Genomic DNA, 18,681 nt, shown 5'->3' with positions numbered 1-18,681 from the left:
TGCGATGGCAAGACAGGCTGGTTCCTTAGTTAACGATTACATTTCTTTTTCTAAACCGAGTTGGATCGGTGTTGCCATTGTAAGAGACATGTTTTGTGATGTTTAATAAAGTTTATCTCTGTTTCAAAAGAAAAAAAAAATCAATCTGAGAATTGAATGGATAACTAAAATTTAATTTTAACTAAATTGGACCTATCTGTCAACTTAAGGGCAATTGACCCTTAATTCGACGAACAGATATTAGTTGAACTGGATCCAAATAAAATAGCCTGGAGCAGCCCAGTACGACAATATCGTTTGCGTTTAGAGATTTTGGCTTGTCCACGAAGTCACTCGTCGGAGACGATAAAGAGAGCGAAGAAAGAGCACCCAACGGCAAGAGAAGACGAATCGAAAAGAAAAGAGAAGAAAATGGAACAAGCACCAAAGACAATTGCTCATGAAATCGGAGGGATTCAAAACGACGCCCTTCGTTTCGGCCTTCACGGCGTCAGGAGCGATCTCGTCGGAGCTCATCCTCTCGAATCGCTATATGAATCTGTAATTCTCTTGCTTTTCTATTTGATTATTTTGATCCTACCGGTTATTTTTTCATTATTATTGGGGTAAATCCACTATTATGAAAGTTGTGCAGTTGAGAGAGGAGCAGATTTTTGGGGTTTTTTGTTTTTTTATTTTTATTTTTTTTATTCAGGGTTTAAGTTGGCTCAAATAGAAGAGATATATGTGATAATTCCATTGTCTTTGTCTTGAACTAGAAAGCAGGTTTAATGCTGATGTTGTTGTTTTTTTGTGTTTCTGTCTGCGGCTGAAACTTAATCGATGTTTTTGCTTTGTTTTAGTCGAGGAAGAGTGAAGAGGCGATGAAGGAAAAATTCCTCGCTAACACTTATGGTGCAGCATTGCCACTGAAGATGGATATGGAGAGGCAAATTCTTTCACGGTATTGCTTTTCACTGTGGTTTTATGATAAATTACTAGTTTTCCTCTAATATTTATTATTCCTTTTGACGAGTGGAGAGAGCTGCCTTTGTTATGATTGGGATTGCTAGAACATAGTTTATGCATAGGAAATATGAGGCTTGATTCTAGACTAAATATTTGAACCAGGAATTCATGGTTGATTATAAATGATGACATATAGCATGACTAGGAATGTTTTTATAGTTCTTGTAAAAGGAATGCCTCTATAATTGAGTTAGAGTGTCATGGTTTGTGAAACTGTTCTGCACATCGAGGTACACCAGGATCATATAAATGCTTGGGGCACTGCATACTCTTGATGTGATATGATCTAAAATCATAGAAGTAAATGATGATGGGTTTTAGGTGTTAATCTACAGTTCCATGTAGACATTATTTGGATTGTGCATTTTTATATTTTTAGTTAATTGATCAATTATTCTTGCTGATTTAACACTTAATTCATTTATTTAAGATCTAGAATCATTATTATAATCGTTGGTGGGCTTAAGATTACTCAACACTGATATGGATAGGAGTTTTATTATCAATGATAGTTATTAAAGGTGCACCTCAGGTGTACCTCAAGTTCAAAAGGCGTTAGGCTCCCGGCATATCACCTTAGAACCCAAAAGGCTGGCTCCGTTCAAGAGGCATGTGCCTGAGTGCACCTTTCTTAGCCTAGTGCCTTGCCAGAGGCGTGCCTAGGCGCAAATTTAGAAGCTACAAAGTGTTGTTTAGGATCCAAGTTAAAAATCGGATGTTTTCTTCTCAGCCCTTTCTTATCTATATGATGTAGATCTGAAATTAAATTAGAATAAAAATAAATTAATTAAAAAGGAAAGAAGATTTGGACGATAGGATTATCGCCAAAAATAACACAAGTAATGCTGCCCATTTTGAAGATTTGAGAAATATCGCAAATGGTGATTTTCGTTTTGACAAAAAGTAGTTATTAGACTACTAGTTAATTAACTTAGGACTTCGTTGAACTTTAGCCTTTGGATTTATAATTGAGAAAAGTACAAAAATAAACCTTATGGTTACATCTGTTTTCGATCGGCACCCTTATGGTTTAAAAATTTACAAAATGGTACCTTGAGGTTCATTCTGTTAGCAAGCAGAGGCCAAATTGACTAACGGTGTTAAAAAAAAGTCAAAAGTCAGAGGAAAAAGAGTTAATTTTATCCTTATATTTATTTATTTTATAAATTAACCTCCATTATTATCTATTATAAAAAACAAACTCCAAAATAAAAAATAAAGATCAATTACACCATTTTCTCTATTTCTCTTTAATTTCTTATTTTTCTTCTACTTTCTCTCTCTTCTCTTTATTAATTTTTCTCTCTCTAGAATTAATTTTTCACTCCCTGTTTTTAAACCCTAACCATTTGTATTCTTGCTTTACTGTCTAGTTACATTATTCTGATTTTAGTCTCTTAAAGCGGCTAGATTACTTGTATTTTGTGTAGGAGATTGCAAAATTGTAGTCGAAAGGCTACATTGTGACTGTACACACGAAGACCATAGCGAGTAGAGTGTGTTAAAGATTTACTAGCTATAGCGAGTAGAGTGTTAAAAAGAAGGCAAAGTGAAATGCAATGAAATGGCGTAGATCTACTTGTTGTTAATAGATCAATAAGAGTATTGTTCCGATAGATAACTCTTCTATAGAGTTCATTAATATCGGAACTCATTAGTTTACTCGCAATGTAGCCTTTCGACTACAATTTTGCAATCTCCTACACAAAATACAAGTAATCTAGCCACTTTAAGAGACTAAAATCAGAATAATGTAACTAGACACTAAAGCAAGAATACAAATGGTTAGGGTTTAAAAATAGAGAGTGAAAAATTAATTCTAGAGAGAGAATTAATAAAGAGAAGAGGGAGAAAGTAGAAGAAAAATAAGAAATTAAAGAGAAATAGAGAAGATGGTGCAATTGGTTTTTATTTTTTATTTTGGGGTTTGTTTTTTTATAATAATGGGGTTAATTTATAAAATAAATAAATATAAGGATAAAATTAACTCTTTTTTTCACACCGTTAGTCAATTTGGCCTGTGTTTGCTAACGGAATGAACCTCAAGGTACCATTTTGTAAATTTTTAAACCACAAGGGTGCCGATCGAAAACAGGTGTAACCACAACCCTTTATAATTTTCATTATGAATTATGACTATGGAAGAGTTGGTAGTTAATTTGGAATTTAAAATGCATTTTATGATTAAGATTATGGATATGGTTTAGCATTTGACTATTTGTTGCGTTACAAAAAAAGTTAATTAATATTATTTTTCTTTAGTGCGTCTTGTGTCGTTCAGGCGCGTACTTGCGCCTAGGCTCCAAAAACCCCATTGCGCCTTAGTCGGACTTTTTGCTGCCTTGGTGATAATGCAGGAAGTGCCATACTTTTAGTTTAATTTTCGAATATTTTTGTACGCATGTTAAGATCAAATGTGCTTAAATCACGGTGACAATTCTTTTGCTTGAACTATTGATCTCTTTCCTTTTGCTTTTGTAGGTTCTCATTTTCAATATTTTTTGTGCATGTTTCATAGTTGTAATCGAGATTCGATTCGTGACTCTTAATCTCATTTTGTGAATCGGGACTCGTGAATCGAACCGAATCGTAAGATTCAGATCAAATTCAAAATATTATAAAAAATAAAATATTAACCATGTTTAACTTTAAATATTAGTCTAAAATGCAATTTTAATATCCAAATAGAAATTATATCAAGTTATCAAGCACTTAAGTTAAAATTCAAATTTAATGCAACCCTAATCAAAAGAAACCAGAGACAGAAAGTAGAAGATAATGGAAAGAATAGAGTAGAGTACAGTTGAAAATAACAAATAAATATAAGAGAAGAGGGAAGGTTTGGAATTTATAAAGTCAAGAGTCATCTGTTTCTATTCCATAACTTCTTATTAAATACCGTTAGTTCTTCGGCACACGTTTTTTAGTTTTTAAAAATTAAAAACAGTTTTTTTTAATGGTGTCATGAATAGACCGAATCGGCCGAGTCACCACCAATTTGGCCGATTCATGAAGATTTCGAGTCGTACCATAGATAGGACTCGAAATCTTCATGAATCGGATCGAATCGTACGAGTGACTCGTACAATTCTAACAACTATGTGTGTTACATACTTCTGTATTTGTATGGTATATATATATGCATTTTTCTCTATAATTTCTCATTCCTAATTATGCTTTTATCAGCATGTACTCTTCTGTTTCTATTACGTACTTCTTTATTATTTTTTTGAAAACTCTGCAGATTTCAGAGGCCACCAGGACCAATTTCATCTTCAATGCTTGGACTTGAAGCTATTACAGGAAGCTTGGATAACTTCGGTTTTGAGGATTATCTGAATGGTCAGTATTACATAAAATCCTTTTTCAAGTTGACAGTTATTGTGTTTTAGTTGTTTGTTTTATGTTCAATTGGTTGGAATTTTCTAAAATCGCTCCTGATTCTAGTTGTATAAGGATTATTTGGATGATGTTCCTAGACTCCTAATTGGGTGAGAAGAGGATTTACCAAACTCTTTGGATTTGATTTCGAATTTCTGAAGTTAGTAAAACTTTTAATAAGCTTGCTGTTCTATGATGTTATTCTCATTCCAATTCCATGAAAGATGCTTCTTAGTATATGATTTGATGGAATTCTTCAACTGTCATAATTTTAATACCAACTACGTCGTTAGACTCTCTAATCTTCCCTATTATTGTCATAAGATGACTGAGTTACATTGATCGTCATTTGAATTTAAGAATTTCATGTTTTATCAACTTTTAAAACGTTAATATATGATTTTACAAGTATAAATACAGGAATGTTTAAGTATATTATTATTGTCACTATTATCATTGTTATTATTATTTTATATATATGGTCTTATGAACTGACTGCTTAAAAAAAAACCTGATGATGGAAATTACATAATAGCCAAATTCTTGTTCTTAATACAACTTTTTGACGGTTTGTGTCTTTTCAAAAGTGCCTTGTTGAAAGAGGAGCCTGGTTGTGAAATGAATATGAATAACTTAATTGATATAGTTGTGGTGTCCTTGACTTGTGCTAATTTAAGTTTCCTATGTGCGTTGCTTGTAGATCCACGTGAATCTGAATGTTTGAGGACGCCGGACTTGCATCATGCAATGGAAGTACGACTTGGCCTTTCTAAAGGACCAGTCTGCCCAAGCTTCATGTGATTTTGAGACTTTTAGTGTGATATCTGAAATGCGAAAAATTCTTCAAGTCATGTGAAATTGCTGATGGACCTTTTAGATCAACAATGTTGTTACTGTCATAAAGGTTTCAACTCTATTATATCTTGTGATATCAAATGATAGATTCGCAGTTCTGGTTTAAGTTGTTTTTTAGGTGTAATGTTAAATCTATTTACAGTTCTGGTACCCATGTCACTTGTGAAACAGATTATTTTCTGCTATGTTGCATGACACCTTTAATTGTGTTTCTGCATAACATTTTCTGTGTCATTTTCCAATTTCCGTGTTCTGCAAATGAGCCGAGCTGCTCATGAGCGACTTGGTGTTTGGCTCGATATAAGCTCAATCGCGTTCGACTATTTATAAAAGAGCTGAGCACGGCGAAGCTCGACTCGAAAGCTCGAGAGTAGACTCTGTTGATGAACAAGCTCATGAGCAAGCTAGATTGTAATGTTCATGAACACGCTCGTGAGCATACTTGGTTTGATTATTTTAATAGTAATATTTCTACAAAAGGGGTAAATGTAAAACAATGTTTTTTTTTTATTTATTTATAAAATTTAGTTGTGACCCCGACATGCCTAATAGATTGAAGGGAAAATTCTACCGCATGGCAATCAGACCAACATTGTTATATGGTACGGAGTGTTGGGCAGTGAAACACTGTCACATCCATAAGATGTCGGTGGCGGAGATGCGTATGTTGAGATGGATGTGTGGTCATATGAGAAAGGATCGGGTGAGTAATGAAATAATTAGGACAAAAGTAGGGGTTGCATCTATTGAGAATAAAATGAGAGAAAACCGACTAAGGTGGTTTGACCATGTGAGATGTAGAGCGCTTGATGCGCCGGTTAGGAGGATCGAAGAGTGGCAAAGGGATGTAGTGGTGAGGGGTAGGGGAAGACCTAAGCAAATGTGGAGGAGAGTGATCGAGAGTGATATGAGTTTACTGGGAATTGAGGAAAATATGGTAGTGGATAGGACGGAGTGGAGGGAGTGAATTTGTGTCGCTGACACGACTTGATTTCACGGTTTTATATAATGGTTCATGTTAGCCGACCCCGAATCATTTCGGGACTAAGGCTTTGTTGTTGTTTATAAAATTTAGTTTTGTAGGTTTCATTATGCAGTGTTGTGTTTAAAAAAATTCAAATCAATATAGTTATTGAGTTGTTTGCGAGTGAAGTTCATGAACGAGCTGCTTGCGAGCAAAGCTACTTGACAAGTTCGTGAACAACTTGTAAGTAGCTCACAAATAGAATGTCAAGTTCGAGCTTGTCAATTTTTTGACGAGCTGCGCGGGTTAAAGTTTACAGCCTTACATGTTCATGTCAATTGCAGTTTGATAGTTAACTTGAATACGGTGGGCCACTACTTATTACTCTTTCCGTTCCATAATATTTGTCTTTCTAGAGAATTTTGTTTGTTTTATAATATATGGCGTTTTGATTAAATCCATGTATATTAATTGATGTTTTACCAAATATATTTCTATTTAAGTTGTTTTTTATTTATTTTGGGAATGGATAAAAATTAATTAGTGTGTAATTAATACAAGCGTAACAAAGTCTTTTAGTTAAAATTAATTACATTTTTTAATGGGTAAATTCAAAAAAAAAACCCTGTGGTTTGATGTTGTTCCAAAAAACCCTTGTGGTTTGTTATTACAAAAAAAAAGACTGTGGTTTGCGCCGTTACCCGAAAAACGGAAAATGGCTTAACAGTGTTAAAGTTGCTGACGTGGCAAGAGGTAAAGTTGGAAAAATATTTTTTTTATTTTTTTTCCTCTCTCTTCTTCTTCTTCTCCCATATTAGACCCCCCTCACTTCTCCTATGGCGGTCTCCTTCCCTCCTTCTTCACTTACGCAGACATCTCTTTCCCCCCTCACTTCTCCTATGGCGATCGACTCCCTCTCCTCGGCTCCATGAATTCCGGTCTCCCTTTTAGCCGATTTCACTCTCATCCACACTCTTAACTTGGGTCTGTGGCTTTTGTTCGATTTCGGGCCTTTAGGAGGCTCCATGAATTCCGGCCTCCATCTCCTTTCCGATTTCGGTTTCTATTGGGGGCTTTTTGCGAGTTCCAGGAACTCCTCTAAGCATATGAAATATTTCTGGGTTTTCAAATTCCAGATTTTCGAAATCGATTAATCTTCCAATTAATCTTCCGAACTCGACGGCGGTAACAACTCTTCTCAGTATCAGACCTAAATACCCAATCTTCCAATTAATCTCCATCGATTTCACTTCTTTCAAGCTCAAGCTCCCTGTCCTCGACACCGAGCTACTCTTCACCATACCGCGAATGCTGGATGCGGAAGTGAACATTGAAGGGGCGGTGAGGGTGTTGTAATTTGATGTAATTGATCCTTTGTTTCTAGATGTAATTGATCAAGAAAATGAGTTGTGGAATGTTTAACTCTGTTGATGTAATTGATCCTTGCATCTCACCTCTTTGCATCTTGATGTTTTTGTTGCTTGATTTAATGTTTGAATCCAGTAGTATTTTGATCAATTAAGCACGTAATTATCTATTTTAGGGGAAAAGGTATTTTATGCCCTTGAATCTGGAAATTTCCAGATTCCAGATTTCCGATTTCGCGAAAATCTGAAAAATTTCCAGATTTCTGGAAATTTCCGAAACTTAAAAAAAAAGAAAAAAAAAGAAGGAAGAAGAAGAGGGATGAAGAAAAAGAAGAAGAAGAAGAAAGAAGAAAAAAAAGAGGGATGAAGAAGAGGGATGAAGAAGAAGAAGAATGGAGGATGGGAGAAAAGAAGGAAGAAGAAGAAGAAGGAAAAAAATAAAAAAAATAAAAAAAAATCGATTTTCCCGTTTTACCCTTGTGCCACGTCAGCATTTTAACACTGTTAAGCCATTTTCCGTTTTTCGGGTAACGGTGCAAACCACAGTCCTTTTTTTTGTAATAACAAACCACAAGGGTTTTTTTGGAACAACATCAAACCACAGAGTTTTTTTTTTTGGAATTTACCCTTTTTTAATTTATGTGTTTTAACCTCAAAAGACAAATATTATGGAACAGATGGAGTAGTTGATAAAAAGTGTAGTGAGCAGGTAAAAAGAACATTTTATTTTTTACAAGTGATTTTTGTTGGGGAATCGCGTGAACATTTGTGTTTTGAATTTGATGAATAAAATATACAAATAATTTTTATTTACCTCCAAATTTCATGTTTGGTGAAAAAACTGCATTCGCAAAAGGTAGGGATTCTGTGCTGTTAAAAAAAAACTATTTTTTTATGTATAAAAAGACAAACAGTAGTTTCATAATTAAACACCTAAAACTTCATTTTTTATATGAAAATGCAAACAGAAGGAGAAAATAGAGTAAACAATCATCTCTTACGTCCTCTAAATTTGGTTCCAAATACCAACCGTCTCCTTTTAATTTTCAAAATGTTAAATTGATCCATAAACATGTTTAAAGTGCTATAGTTAAATTCTTAAATTCCACGCTTAATTCCTATGTCACCCATTGCACTTGTTTCATTTTTTTCACTTAGCCATCTCTACTTAGCGGTCAAGCTATCAACTCTCACAACTGAACAAATGTAACATTTTGTGACTTTTTATGTGTTTACATGACATTGATTAGTTTTCTCAACTCACCAAATATAACACTTCATGCCCTTTAGATTTTTATGTCTGTTTCAAAGCAATGCAGGAAGAGTTCGCATCAAGATGTAGAAAGTGTATTGGAATGGATGCAGAAAGTGTCTTGAGAGATATACACAATGTCATGTAGGTACAAAAAAGCCAAATGTATGACTTTTTTTAGTTGAGAGGATTGATAAGTTGACCACTAAGTAGAAGAGGCTAAGTGGTAAAATGAGACAAGTTCAGAGGGGTAATGGAGGTATTAAACCTAAATTCTATCTACCATAGAATGTGAATATGCAAATCTTCTCTTTCCTCTCATTTCACTTCATCTCTCTCAAGGCAACTTACTAAATCTTTTTCTCTTTCTCCTCTTAACTCATTGTTTACATTTCTAAAGAGAAGCTCTTACAACTGTTACAACTAACTGGTTCCAACAATCAATTAAAAAAAACGCTCAACTTTTGAAATTGGAATCAACTGTAACAATCCACCCATAGAGAAATAGTTATATGAGCTATATTGACCTTTTTTATCGTGGTATGTTAGTTTCTGTTTATAGAATGCAGATAGTTCATGTCCCTTCTACTTTCGTGGTTATCCAAGTGTCATCACATGTTCAATGTGTTCTGTGCACCGTTGTAATGCATAATTCTACAACTTTGTGCCCCTATTTCTACTAGGATTATCATTTCTACTCCATAAGTGAGAGCAAAGAGAGTTTCGCCACTTGTTGTTCCAGGGGTGCTTATGTAAGACAATAGGACGTTGTACAACTATTGAACACATCTCTCTTTATGCATATTTAGTCTATTTTTCAATCCAACCACGATGATGCGATTGGCGACTTCTATCATGTCATTTGTCTAAGGATGGGCCACCAAAGATATCCAATTAGTGATTTTAAGGCCTTCATATTAGCTTCTAAATTTCTAATAGTTGAATTGTGTTCCATTATCAGTCATGATGGTGTTCGGTATACCGAATAAAGTGATGGTGTTATTTATTGCGCATGATTAGAAATTTGCGTTGTCAGATTGCCTTGACAAATGGAAATACTAGCTCTATCCCCCTATGTGGAGGATAATCATCCGATGTAGATAAGCTTCTGATTTGTTGTTAACATATAAGATATACTGGAAACAGACCTGATATTTATGTCACTATCTTACTAGCTCTTTAGCATCGTTGTCCATGTCTATCCAGTAGACCAACCTTGCTTTTTCGAACCAGGGATGGGCACCCTCATATGATCTGCATATTCCTTCGTGCAACTCTTTTAACACATACTTTCTAGCTTTAATTGGAAGAGATGCATTTCAATTGTCCACCCTTGATGGAGTATCGGGAGACCCTTCATAAAATTTGACCAACCTCTGTCGCATTCTTAGGCAATGTTTGATTTGTCAAATACTCCAAGATGAGGATCCTCCAATCTTTGTCCTTTTCGTCATGGGCTAGTAGTACCTTATAAGTTTCCATGCTAGGTACACTTTGAACCTCATATGGGCATGTTAGGTGTTTACAACCATTGGTGCTAGCCGCAACTTTAGTCAGTTTGTTCGTTTACGCGTTCTGTTCCCTAGGAAATTTCACAACTTCCCATCTTATGTTTTTCTTAGCCCGTGGAGTAACTTTTTTTTACCTATTTTAGGTATCTAATCATGGATGCTTCTTTTGAAGCATAGTTCTTGTTGATTGGGTTTATAATTAGTTTAGAAGCAGTGACTATAGAGTCAAGTCGTTTAAAATGTAATTATGACAAAAGAAGTCAGAATTTTTTCAAGCCTCTCGATGATAGCAGCATCTACCTCATCGTCTCTAATAGCAAGAGGACCATCCTTAATTTTTTTAGCCAAATTGAAAGTATGGTCAAGTAAAACAATATTTTTTTTTGTCACGTTTTAAAATTCACACCGATAAATTTTTCAATGCTTTTTCTATGGCTTACAAACGTTGCCACTTAGGCATAGAGCCTCAAGAGTGACCGTGTTTTCATTAGTCTTTGAACCAGACACATTTTTAGAACCAGACCCATCTCTATGAAAGTATCAACTATTTTCAGAAATTCCAAACAAACTAAGTTAAAATAAAAAATAATAATATGTTTAACAAAACAGAACAATAAAAAATAAACATAAAAAATCGTTTATTTATATTTTATTTAATTAGTCTGATTTTTTTTCTTTCAACAGGCTTAAAAATTACAATTTAATTCGTTCATCAAAGTAATCTAGTCAATGTATTCATGTACGTCTTGTTTGGTTTAGCTGTTAGCTAATAATTGTTGTTGTTGCAGTTAGGTGTTTACTGTTGCAGTAAGTTGTTTGCAGTTGCTGTTAACTGTTTATTATTAGTTGCTTGATTATTTGTATTTGGTAAAATTGTGATTAATTGTTGCTGTTAGTGTGTAAAATGTCTAATTAGTCCCTATATTTTATTTAGGGTAAATTCCAAAAAAAACCCTTGTGGTTTCATGTTCTTCCAAAAAAACCCTTGTGGTTTGTTTTTACCAAAAAAAATCCATGTGGTTTACGCCGTTACCCGAAAAACGGAAAATGGTTTAACACCGTTAAAAAGCTGACGTGGCACAGGGGTAAAATTGGAAAATCGAATTTTTTTTTATTTTTTTCCATCTCTCTCCTCCTCCTTCATCTTCTTCCTTCTTCCTTTTCTTCTTCCTGCTTGTTCTTCTTCTTCTGTAAAAAAATGGGCGCCGGTGATTTTGTTGCGCATTTTAGTAGAAACAGAGGGGTTGCGGTGGTGGTTTTTTGTGATATAATTGATTGATGACATTCTTTAGCTCAGTCTGCTAGTGGTTTTATTGCTCTGGTAATTTTATTTTTTTAATCTCTCTCTCTCTCCCTCTTTCTCTCTGAAATTCCTGTTTGGCTACTGAGAAAACGTAGGAAAATGAGTTTTGATTTTCTTTGTGAAATTGATTAAAGACATTTTTATAACTCAGTTTGCTAGTGGTTTTATTCGCTCTGTTTTTCTCTCTCTCTCCCTGAAATTCCTGTTTGGTTACTTAGAAAATGGAGGAAAACGGAGGAAAATGAGGGGAAATGAGTTTTGATTTTCTTTGTGAAATTGATTTAAAACACTCTTATAGCTCAGTTTGCTAGTGGTTCTATTAGGTCTGGTTTTTTTTTTAATCTCTCTCCCTCTTTTTCTCTGAAATTTCTGTTTGGTTGCTGAGAAAGTGTAGGAAAATGAAAGAAAACGTCTGTTTTTATGTATTGTGAAATGGATTTAAATTAAAACATTCTCATAGTTCAGTCTGTTAGTTGAAGATTTTATATATTTAAATTAAATTATCATGAATGCTCAAATGTATTTCATACTTGAATGATTTTGTGATTATTTACTCTCTTTTCTCTCTCTCTGGAAATCTGGAACCGAAGAAATCTGGAAATTTCCAGAAATCTCTAGATTTCTGGAAATTTCCAGATTTCTTCGAGTATCGGAAATAAAAAAAATACAAGAAAAAGAAGAAGAAGAAGAAGGAGGAAGAAGAAGAAAAAGGAAGAAGATGGAGAGAAGAGGGGAAGAAGAAGGAGAAGGAGAGAAGAAGAAGAAGAAGAAGTAGGAGGAAGAAGGAAGAAGAAGAAGGAGGAGAGAGAGGGGAAAAAAAAATTGATTTTCCAATTTTACCCTTGTGCCACGTGAGTTTTTTATGGAATTTACCCTTTTATCTAACACACTGTTTAGTCCTTGTATATTAATAATACACTATTTAGTCCTTAACTTTTGTTCTATTCAATACTTGTGTCCCTTAAAAAGGGACTAAACTGTTTAATAATTCAAATATGTGGAAAACAAAACTCTTGAATAGAACAAAATTAAAATAAACAATGTATTATTAAAATACGAGGACATTAGTAATGTGTTAGGTAAAAACATAGAAAATAATAAATTATTTATGTAAATGTTTAATATGGATATGTTTTAAATTAATTAATAAATAAATTATAAAAATAAAATTTGTAATACATAAATTAATAAAAACATCTAAATAGCGCCTGGCTGGCTGGGTTTACCCATAACTTAGGTACGGGTTCCTCCTTTACTGCGGAGCTCTGGGGGATCTTGTCTGGCATTAAACTCGCTATTCGCATGAGTGTTAAAAGACTTTCGGTGGAGTCTGACAATTTGGAGGCTATCAACAGGATTTCGGATAGACAGGCTGTTTGGCTTAAGAGTCAGAATCTCATTAAAGCCATCTTGAGGCTTCGTCCTGCCTTCGATTCTCTTACCTTCTCCCATATTTATAGGGAGCAAAACCGCGTGGCGGATCGCTTGGCAGCTGCTGGGCATGGGGGGATGTTAGGTGTTTCTACCCTTTCCGTTCCTCATTCTTTTCTGTTACCTTCTCTTCTTGAGGATAGGATTCAGGTCAGTCTTCCTAGACTGATCCCGGGTTAGGTTTTTGTTTGTTTGTTTTTTTTCTTCCCTTCTTACAAAAAAAACATCTAAATAACTAAATAAAAGTTAGAAATTAGAAAATAATTATTTATTAAACGAAGTAAAACCTTATTGTTTCTGTAATAATATTGTACAAATAGAAATAAACATTAAAGGAGAAATATTTATGTGGAAATAATAATAATAATTTTATCAATAGCAAATAAATACAAATAGTTGTCAAGCTTCAAAAAGCTGATATTTTTATAAAAAAAATATTAAATGCTGTTGTTGTATAAACCTCATTATATTTCATGCCATTCCGAGTGAAACATTAAAAGTAAAAAATAAAGCAAACATTCTATAATTTTTTTAGTAATTATTATTTAGAATTTAAAAGTAATTATGATCAATATAAATGCATTTTCTCCTCTATACAACCAATAGTTCACTTTAAACTTTAATTTCATCTTCATTATTTATCCGTTTTGAATTTAAACGGTCTAAAATACTTAACTACTCAAATCGACTTAATGGGTAAAAATATAAATACTAAAAAATCAAAATCTAAAATTCTCTTACAAAAAAAAATCAAAATCTAAAATTAATGAATCCAATCCAATCATATCATCCAACAAAAACAAAAGCACATGACTCCGTTTAGATTTCCCCATTTCATGACCCTGTAACTGCCCTCTCTTGCTCAGCTCTTGATGGACCATCGGCGAGCCGCACGCACTGTCAGCGACCCGAAGGTCCGCCAAGTCGGCTTCTTTACTCCCGGAGCTTCATCTCCCGACCGCTCTCTTTCGGGTCCACCCGACCGCACTTCCTCTTCACCTCCTACACTCCCCGACTCTCCCACCGCTGGTAACTCTCTCTCCCCTGTCATGATCCCCCCGCCACGTCACGCTTCTGCTCCCTTGTCTCCTCTCCGTCGCGACACTGTCCACGTCGGAAGCTATAACGCTTCTGAGTTCATGCCGGCCACTTCTCCAACTGGTACGACTTCGTTTTCAGAGGATGCCGCTTTCACGGGGAGGGGAGGGAGACGTGGAGCCTCGCCGGGTAGTTTCCCTGGCGGAGGATTTTACATGCCTTCAGCAGCGAGTAGTGTTCCGGCGAGTGGATTGACGACTGTGTCTGTTGTCAATTTACCTTCTGGCTTATCTGGTACGCCTATACTTCCAGGGTTACATTTGAAGATTCAATAATGTGTGCTTCAGTTCTGCAAGTGATTTTTGTGATGAATGTGATTAACTTACGGTTATTGGCTGAAAATGAATTCGAGGTTGATGGATCTGCAATTCTCATGCATCCAATTCTTAAAGAAGCGATTACTAGGCTTCTGCTTTGAAATTTTAGAGTTCACTTTGATAGAGGATTTAGCATCTTTTATCAGAAAGACATTTGGTATAATCAGGTTCTTGGGTTGATACTCTTGTAAGTTATAACAATTCAATTGGAATCAGAATTCTAGACAAACCACTGATTTGCTAACATATGTAGTAAAGGATTGACTGCATAATGCCTAGACAATGTGAAATTTTGTAGGAATGTGACTATATTTTGCACACAGAAACAGTAACTCTACTACTTCTGTTTTACAGAGATCATAGTAAATATGGATCTATATTTTCGATTCTTTGCGTTGATATTTTGTGTCATGAGGAGCATGCTTAATGCTTCTGTTAGCAGGTTGCCCTTGCTTTACTCTCCGAGCTATTCATTTAAATGCAAGTTCGCTTCATGTTGTTACATTGTCATGTCAGTAGGCCATTGGAAGTTCTGTTAAAATAGCCACTTTGAATTAATTGATTGAAGGTGGATGAATAAGAAAAACAAGAGTAGACTGTGTATGTTTCATTTATATCAGCCATTTCTGGACAGTAATTATCTGATGATTTGCATTGATAACCTTACTTTTTCTTTTATAATTTGTTTCTGTTGCATGTGAATTTGTTTAGAACATTGTTTTCAGAGTCCAGGATGAAAGGCGCTTGTTGAGTTTGATATTAGTTGGCGAATACAAGAAACATCTTGCTATCCATGGAAACAAGTGTCTCCATTCAATGCAGCACAATGATTTTGGAGTTACTTGATCTATTTATTTACTAGTGTTTATATTGGGTGGCGTTGTTTTATTTAACATAATGTTGCATCAAATGACATAAAATTTTAATTACAGAAAAGGCTGGGGTGTCAGCTGAAGCACAAAACGACCTGCACACAAATTCGAAGTCATTGAAAGAGAAGACCAGTAAAGCTGAAAGACGTGCTCTTCAAGAAGCTCAACGAGCTGCAAAAGCTGCTGCAAAAGGTGAATACAGTTTTCCATTCTGTTTTTGAAGAAACAAGATATGGATTATCCTTGACTGCTTTTATGTATATCTGGCTAGTGACTGCTACCTCAAGAAACTCCTTTTTCTTTTCTTTGGTTTACTTTGTTTCTTTGTGCAATAACAGAACTTGCACTTTACTGAACTCATTTTCATGTTGTCAAATCATTCATGTATTTTGTTAGCAGTAAATGGGTTATGTGTGTTTGTTTAGATTAGTTATAAGTCATAGATAGTTTTTGATTAATATTTTAAATCATTTTTTTTAATATCACTTTATGCTCTAGAATGATGAGTTTTTGTTGCTCTTCAACAATGGGATTTAATTAGCTGAAGGTGGCAAGGCGCCTTCATCCGGGGCTGTGTCAGCAAATGCAAAGTCAGCTAAACCGGCGAAAGCTCCGTCACAAAAGAATGATAATGCTGCAGTTGCTGCTTCTGAGAAGAAGAGTGGTGAGCGCCCTCTGGAAAAGGATAGAAAGAAAGATGTTCCTCAACCACGCATGCAATATGATGACAAGAGTCGAGTTGATAAAGCAAAAAAACGTGCAGTTGTTAAACAAACTGAAGCTAGGAATAGAGTTGAGTTGTTTAGGCATCTACCACAGTATGAACGTGGAACTCAGCTTCCTGATCTCGAGACAAAGTTCTTCCAACTTGATCCAATGCATCCTGCTGTCTACAAGGTATTCATCCGAAGTTGTTAGCTAATATTGCTGGTTGAAATGTGTTGTATTTGTCTCACGTGAGATAAATTTTTGATTCACTTCAACTGATGTATGCAAGTTAATGCCAATATTATTCAATTCTTTTCTTTCGGTATTTGCTGTTGTTCATGGGAGTTGAAATGTGAGTGTACAAGAGTGTATCATGGTTCAAACCTTTTGCTAGATCACCAGAAGTGCCTGTGCTGTTAAGGCTTTTGCTCAATGTCACTGCTCCATTGGGTCAATTATTCTAGTGCTTTATGAGTTTCCACTGCTGTTTCCAGGTTGGATTGCAGTACTTATCAGGAGATATATGTGGTGGCAATGCTCGCTGCATTGCAATGCTTCAAGCATTTCAAGAGGTCATAAAGGATTACTCAACACCACCTGAAAAAACTCTTACTAGAGACTTGACTACAAAGGTAGGAAGTTATGTTTCTTTTCTCATCGAGTGTCGGCCCCTTTCAATCAGCATGGGGAATGCAATCAGGTTTCTGAAGAATCGGATTGCCAAGTTGCCTTTGACTTTGTCTGAATTGGAAGCGAAAACAACTCTTCAAGCAGATATTGATTGTTTTATAAATGAAAAGATCCTACTTGCAGACAAGGTGATAGTCAGGCATGCAGTAACAAAGATTAGGGATGGGGATGTTCTTCTCACATATGGGTCATCCTCTGTTGTTGAAATGATACTACTACATGCCCATGAACTTGGCAAGCAATTCCGAGTTGTGGTTGTGGACTCACGTCCTAAGCTTGAAGGGCAGCTGTTGCTTCGTAGGTTGGTGGCAAAGGGTATCAGCTGTACATACACTCATATAAATGCTGTTTCTTATATCATGCGTGAAGTTACGCGGGTGTTTCTCGGTGCATCATCTGTGCTCTCCAATGGAACAGTTTACTCAAGAGTAGGGACTGCATGTGTTGCTATGGTCGCACATGTGTTCCATGTACCAGTCTTAGTATGCTGTGAAGCATACAAGTTCCATGAAAGGGTACAGCTTGATTCTATTTGCTCTAATGAGTTGGGTAAGCATTCCTGCTCAATTCGTGCTTGATAAATTAACCGGCTGCTTGGTCTTCTCACATGCTGTCTCCTTGTCGCAGGTGATCCAGAAATCATTTCGAAAGTTCGTGGCAGAGAAGAAATCAACTTCTTGGATGCCTGTACCAATAGAGAAAATCTGCAGCTTTTAAATCTGATGTAAGTACCTGTGTATATGTGACATGCATGAAACTCAGAGTTATCAATTTGCTTCGACTGATCGTCTTATGTTGGATTTGATTGGCAGTTATGATGCTACACCTTCAGATTATGTTTCCATGATAATAACAGATTACGGAATGGTAAGTCGCTGCACAATCTATAAGCTAATATTTACAAATTTGCATGCATGATGCTTTTTGTTATTGAATTACAAATTAATCTCTATTGGATTTGATTCCTTGAGAATAAGCAAATGGATGTATTATTTGTTTGAGCAACATTCATCTGGAACATAGACTGATAGAGTCAGTGGCGAATACCGGATTGTTCGGTTGTTGGGGGGGGGGGGGGGGGGGGGGGGTTGGGATGGGATTTTACATGTGGTGTAATTTTTTTTTTTTTTGCTAAATTGGTGTCTAATAGAAAAAATTCGGATTTAGAGAGGGCTTAATAGGCCTAAAAATTTAGAAATTTAGGTTTAAGAAGGGCCTAACAGGCCAAAAAAATTAGAAATTTGGATTTAGAGAGAGCCTAACAGGCCAAAAAAATTTGGAATTTTGGATTTAGAGAGAACCTAACAGGACCTGGGCCAATTTTTGGGTGGTGAGATCTAAATTTCTTGGAAACAAGAGGGCCAAAACACCACAACACCTCAAATTTTGTGGAGACAGGGGGCCGAAACTACTCGTAACCATAGTGGTTCCGGCGGCCGGAGGGGCCGGGCCCCTGTCTCCACCCCTGGATAGAGTTGTGGGCAACCACACCATTTAATGCTTGAATTTTTCCACAATCTTCATTACTTACGCACTTCCAAATGTGCTCTCATATTTCTGTTATCTCATTGTGAATTTGCAATATTGTTCTCTTATCAGGTCCCACCTACAAGTGTGCCTGTCATTGTCCGAGAATATCGAACGGAGTAGTTTGTGGATATAGATTTTGGTTTTTAGGTGGATCATGGAGGTTTTCCAAGCCATTTCAAGTGGAGAGACAGTATTATGTTTCTATATATCCTTTTTTCTTCGTCTGGGCGGTGTCATAGAATGAATATTTTGAATTCACAAGATTTTGATTTCATTTGCTGACTCAGTGAAGAGTGCGTTTGTCGCCTCTCCGGGCAGATTTAATCATGCATACTCTTCTAGTTGTATCAATTTTCCCCACATGGGTGGTGCATGCGATGTCTTTCATATTTCA

At 35.6% G+C, this 18,681-nt stretch overlaps 2 protein-coding genes across 2 annotated transcripts; both read left to right on the top strand.

The window, feature by feature from the left end:
- Nucleotides 1–318: 318 nt before the first annotated feature.
- LOC136207038 (cyclin-B1-2) lies at nucleotides 319–5,464 on the top strand. Its single transcript, XM_065998288.1, has 4 exons — nucleotides 319–540; nucleotides 843–943; nucleotides 4,253–4,350; nucleotides 5,090–5,464. The coding sequence occupies exons 1-4, from the start codon at nucleotides 412–414 to the stop codon at nucleotides 5,188–5,190; spliced, it is 429 nt and encodes a 142-aa protein (XP_065854360.1). The 5' UTR covers nucleotides 319–411; the 3' UTR covers nucleotides 5,191–5,464.
- Nucleotides 5,465–13,864: 8,400 nt separating this feature from the next.
- Nucleotides 13,865–18,681, top strand: LOC136207029 (uncharacterized). The gene is made up of 7 exons (XM_065998276.1): nucleotides 13,865–14,404; nucleotides 15,420–15,551; nucleotides 15,901–16,256; nucleotides 16,562–17,306; nucleotides 17,385–17,481; nucleotides 17,570–17,624; nucleotides 18,357–18,681. The coding sequence occupies exons 1-7, from the start codon at nucleotides 13,945–13,947 to the stop codon at nucleotides 18,405–18,407; spliced, it is 1,896 nt and encodes a 631-aa protein (XP_065854348.1). The 5' UTR covers nucleotides 13,865–13,944; the 3' UTR covers nucleotides 18,408–18,681.

This window comes from Euphorbia lathyris, chromosome 1 (assembly GCF_963576675.1).
Source record: "Euphorbia lathyris chromosome 1, ddEupLath1.1, whole genome shotgun sequence".
NCBI lineage: Eukaryota > Viridiplantae > Streptophyta > Magnoliopsida > Malpighiales > Euphorbiaceae > Euphorbia > Euphorbia lathyris.
This window is presented reverse-complemented; position numbering and strand designations above follow the sequence as displayed.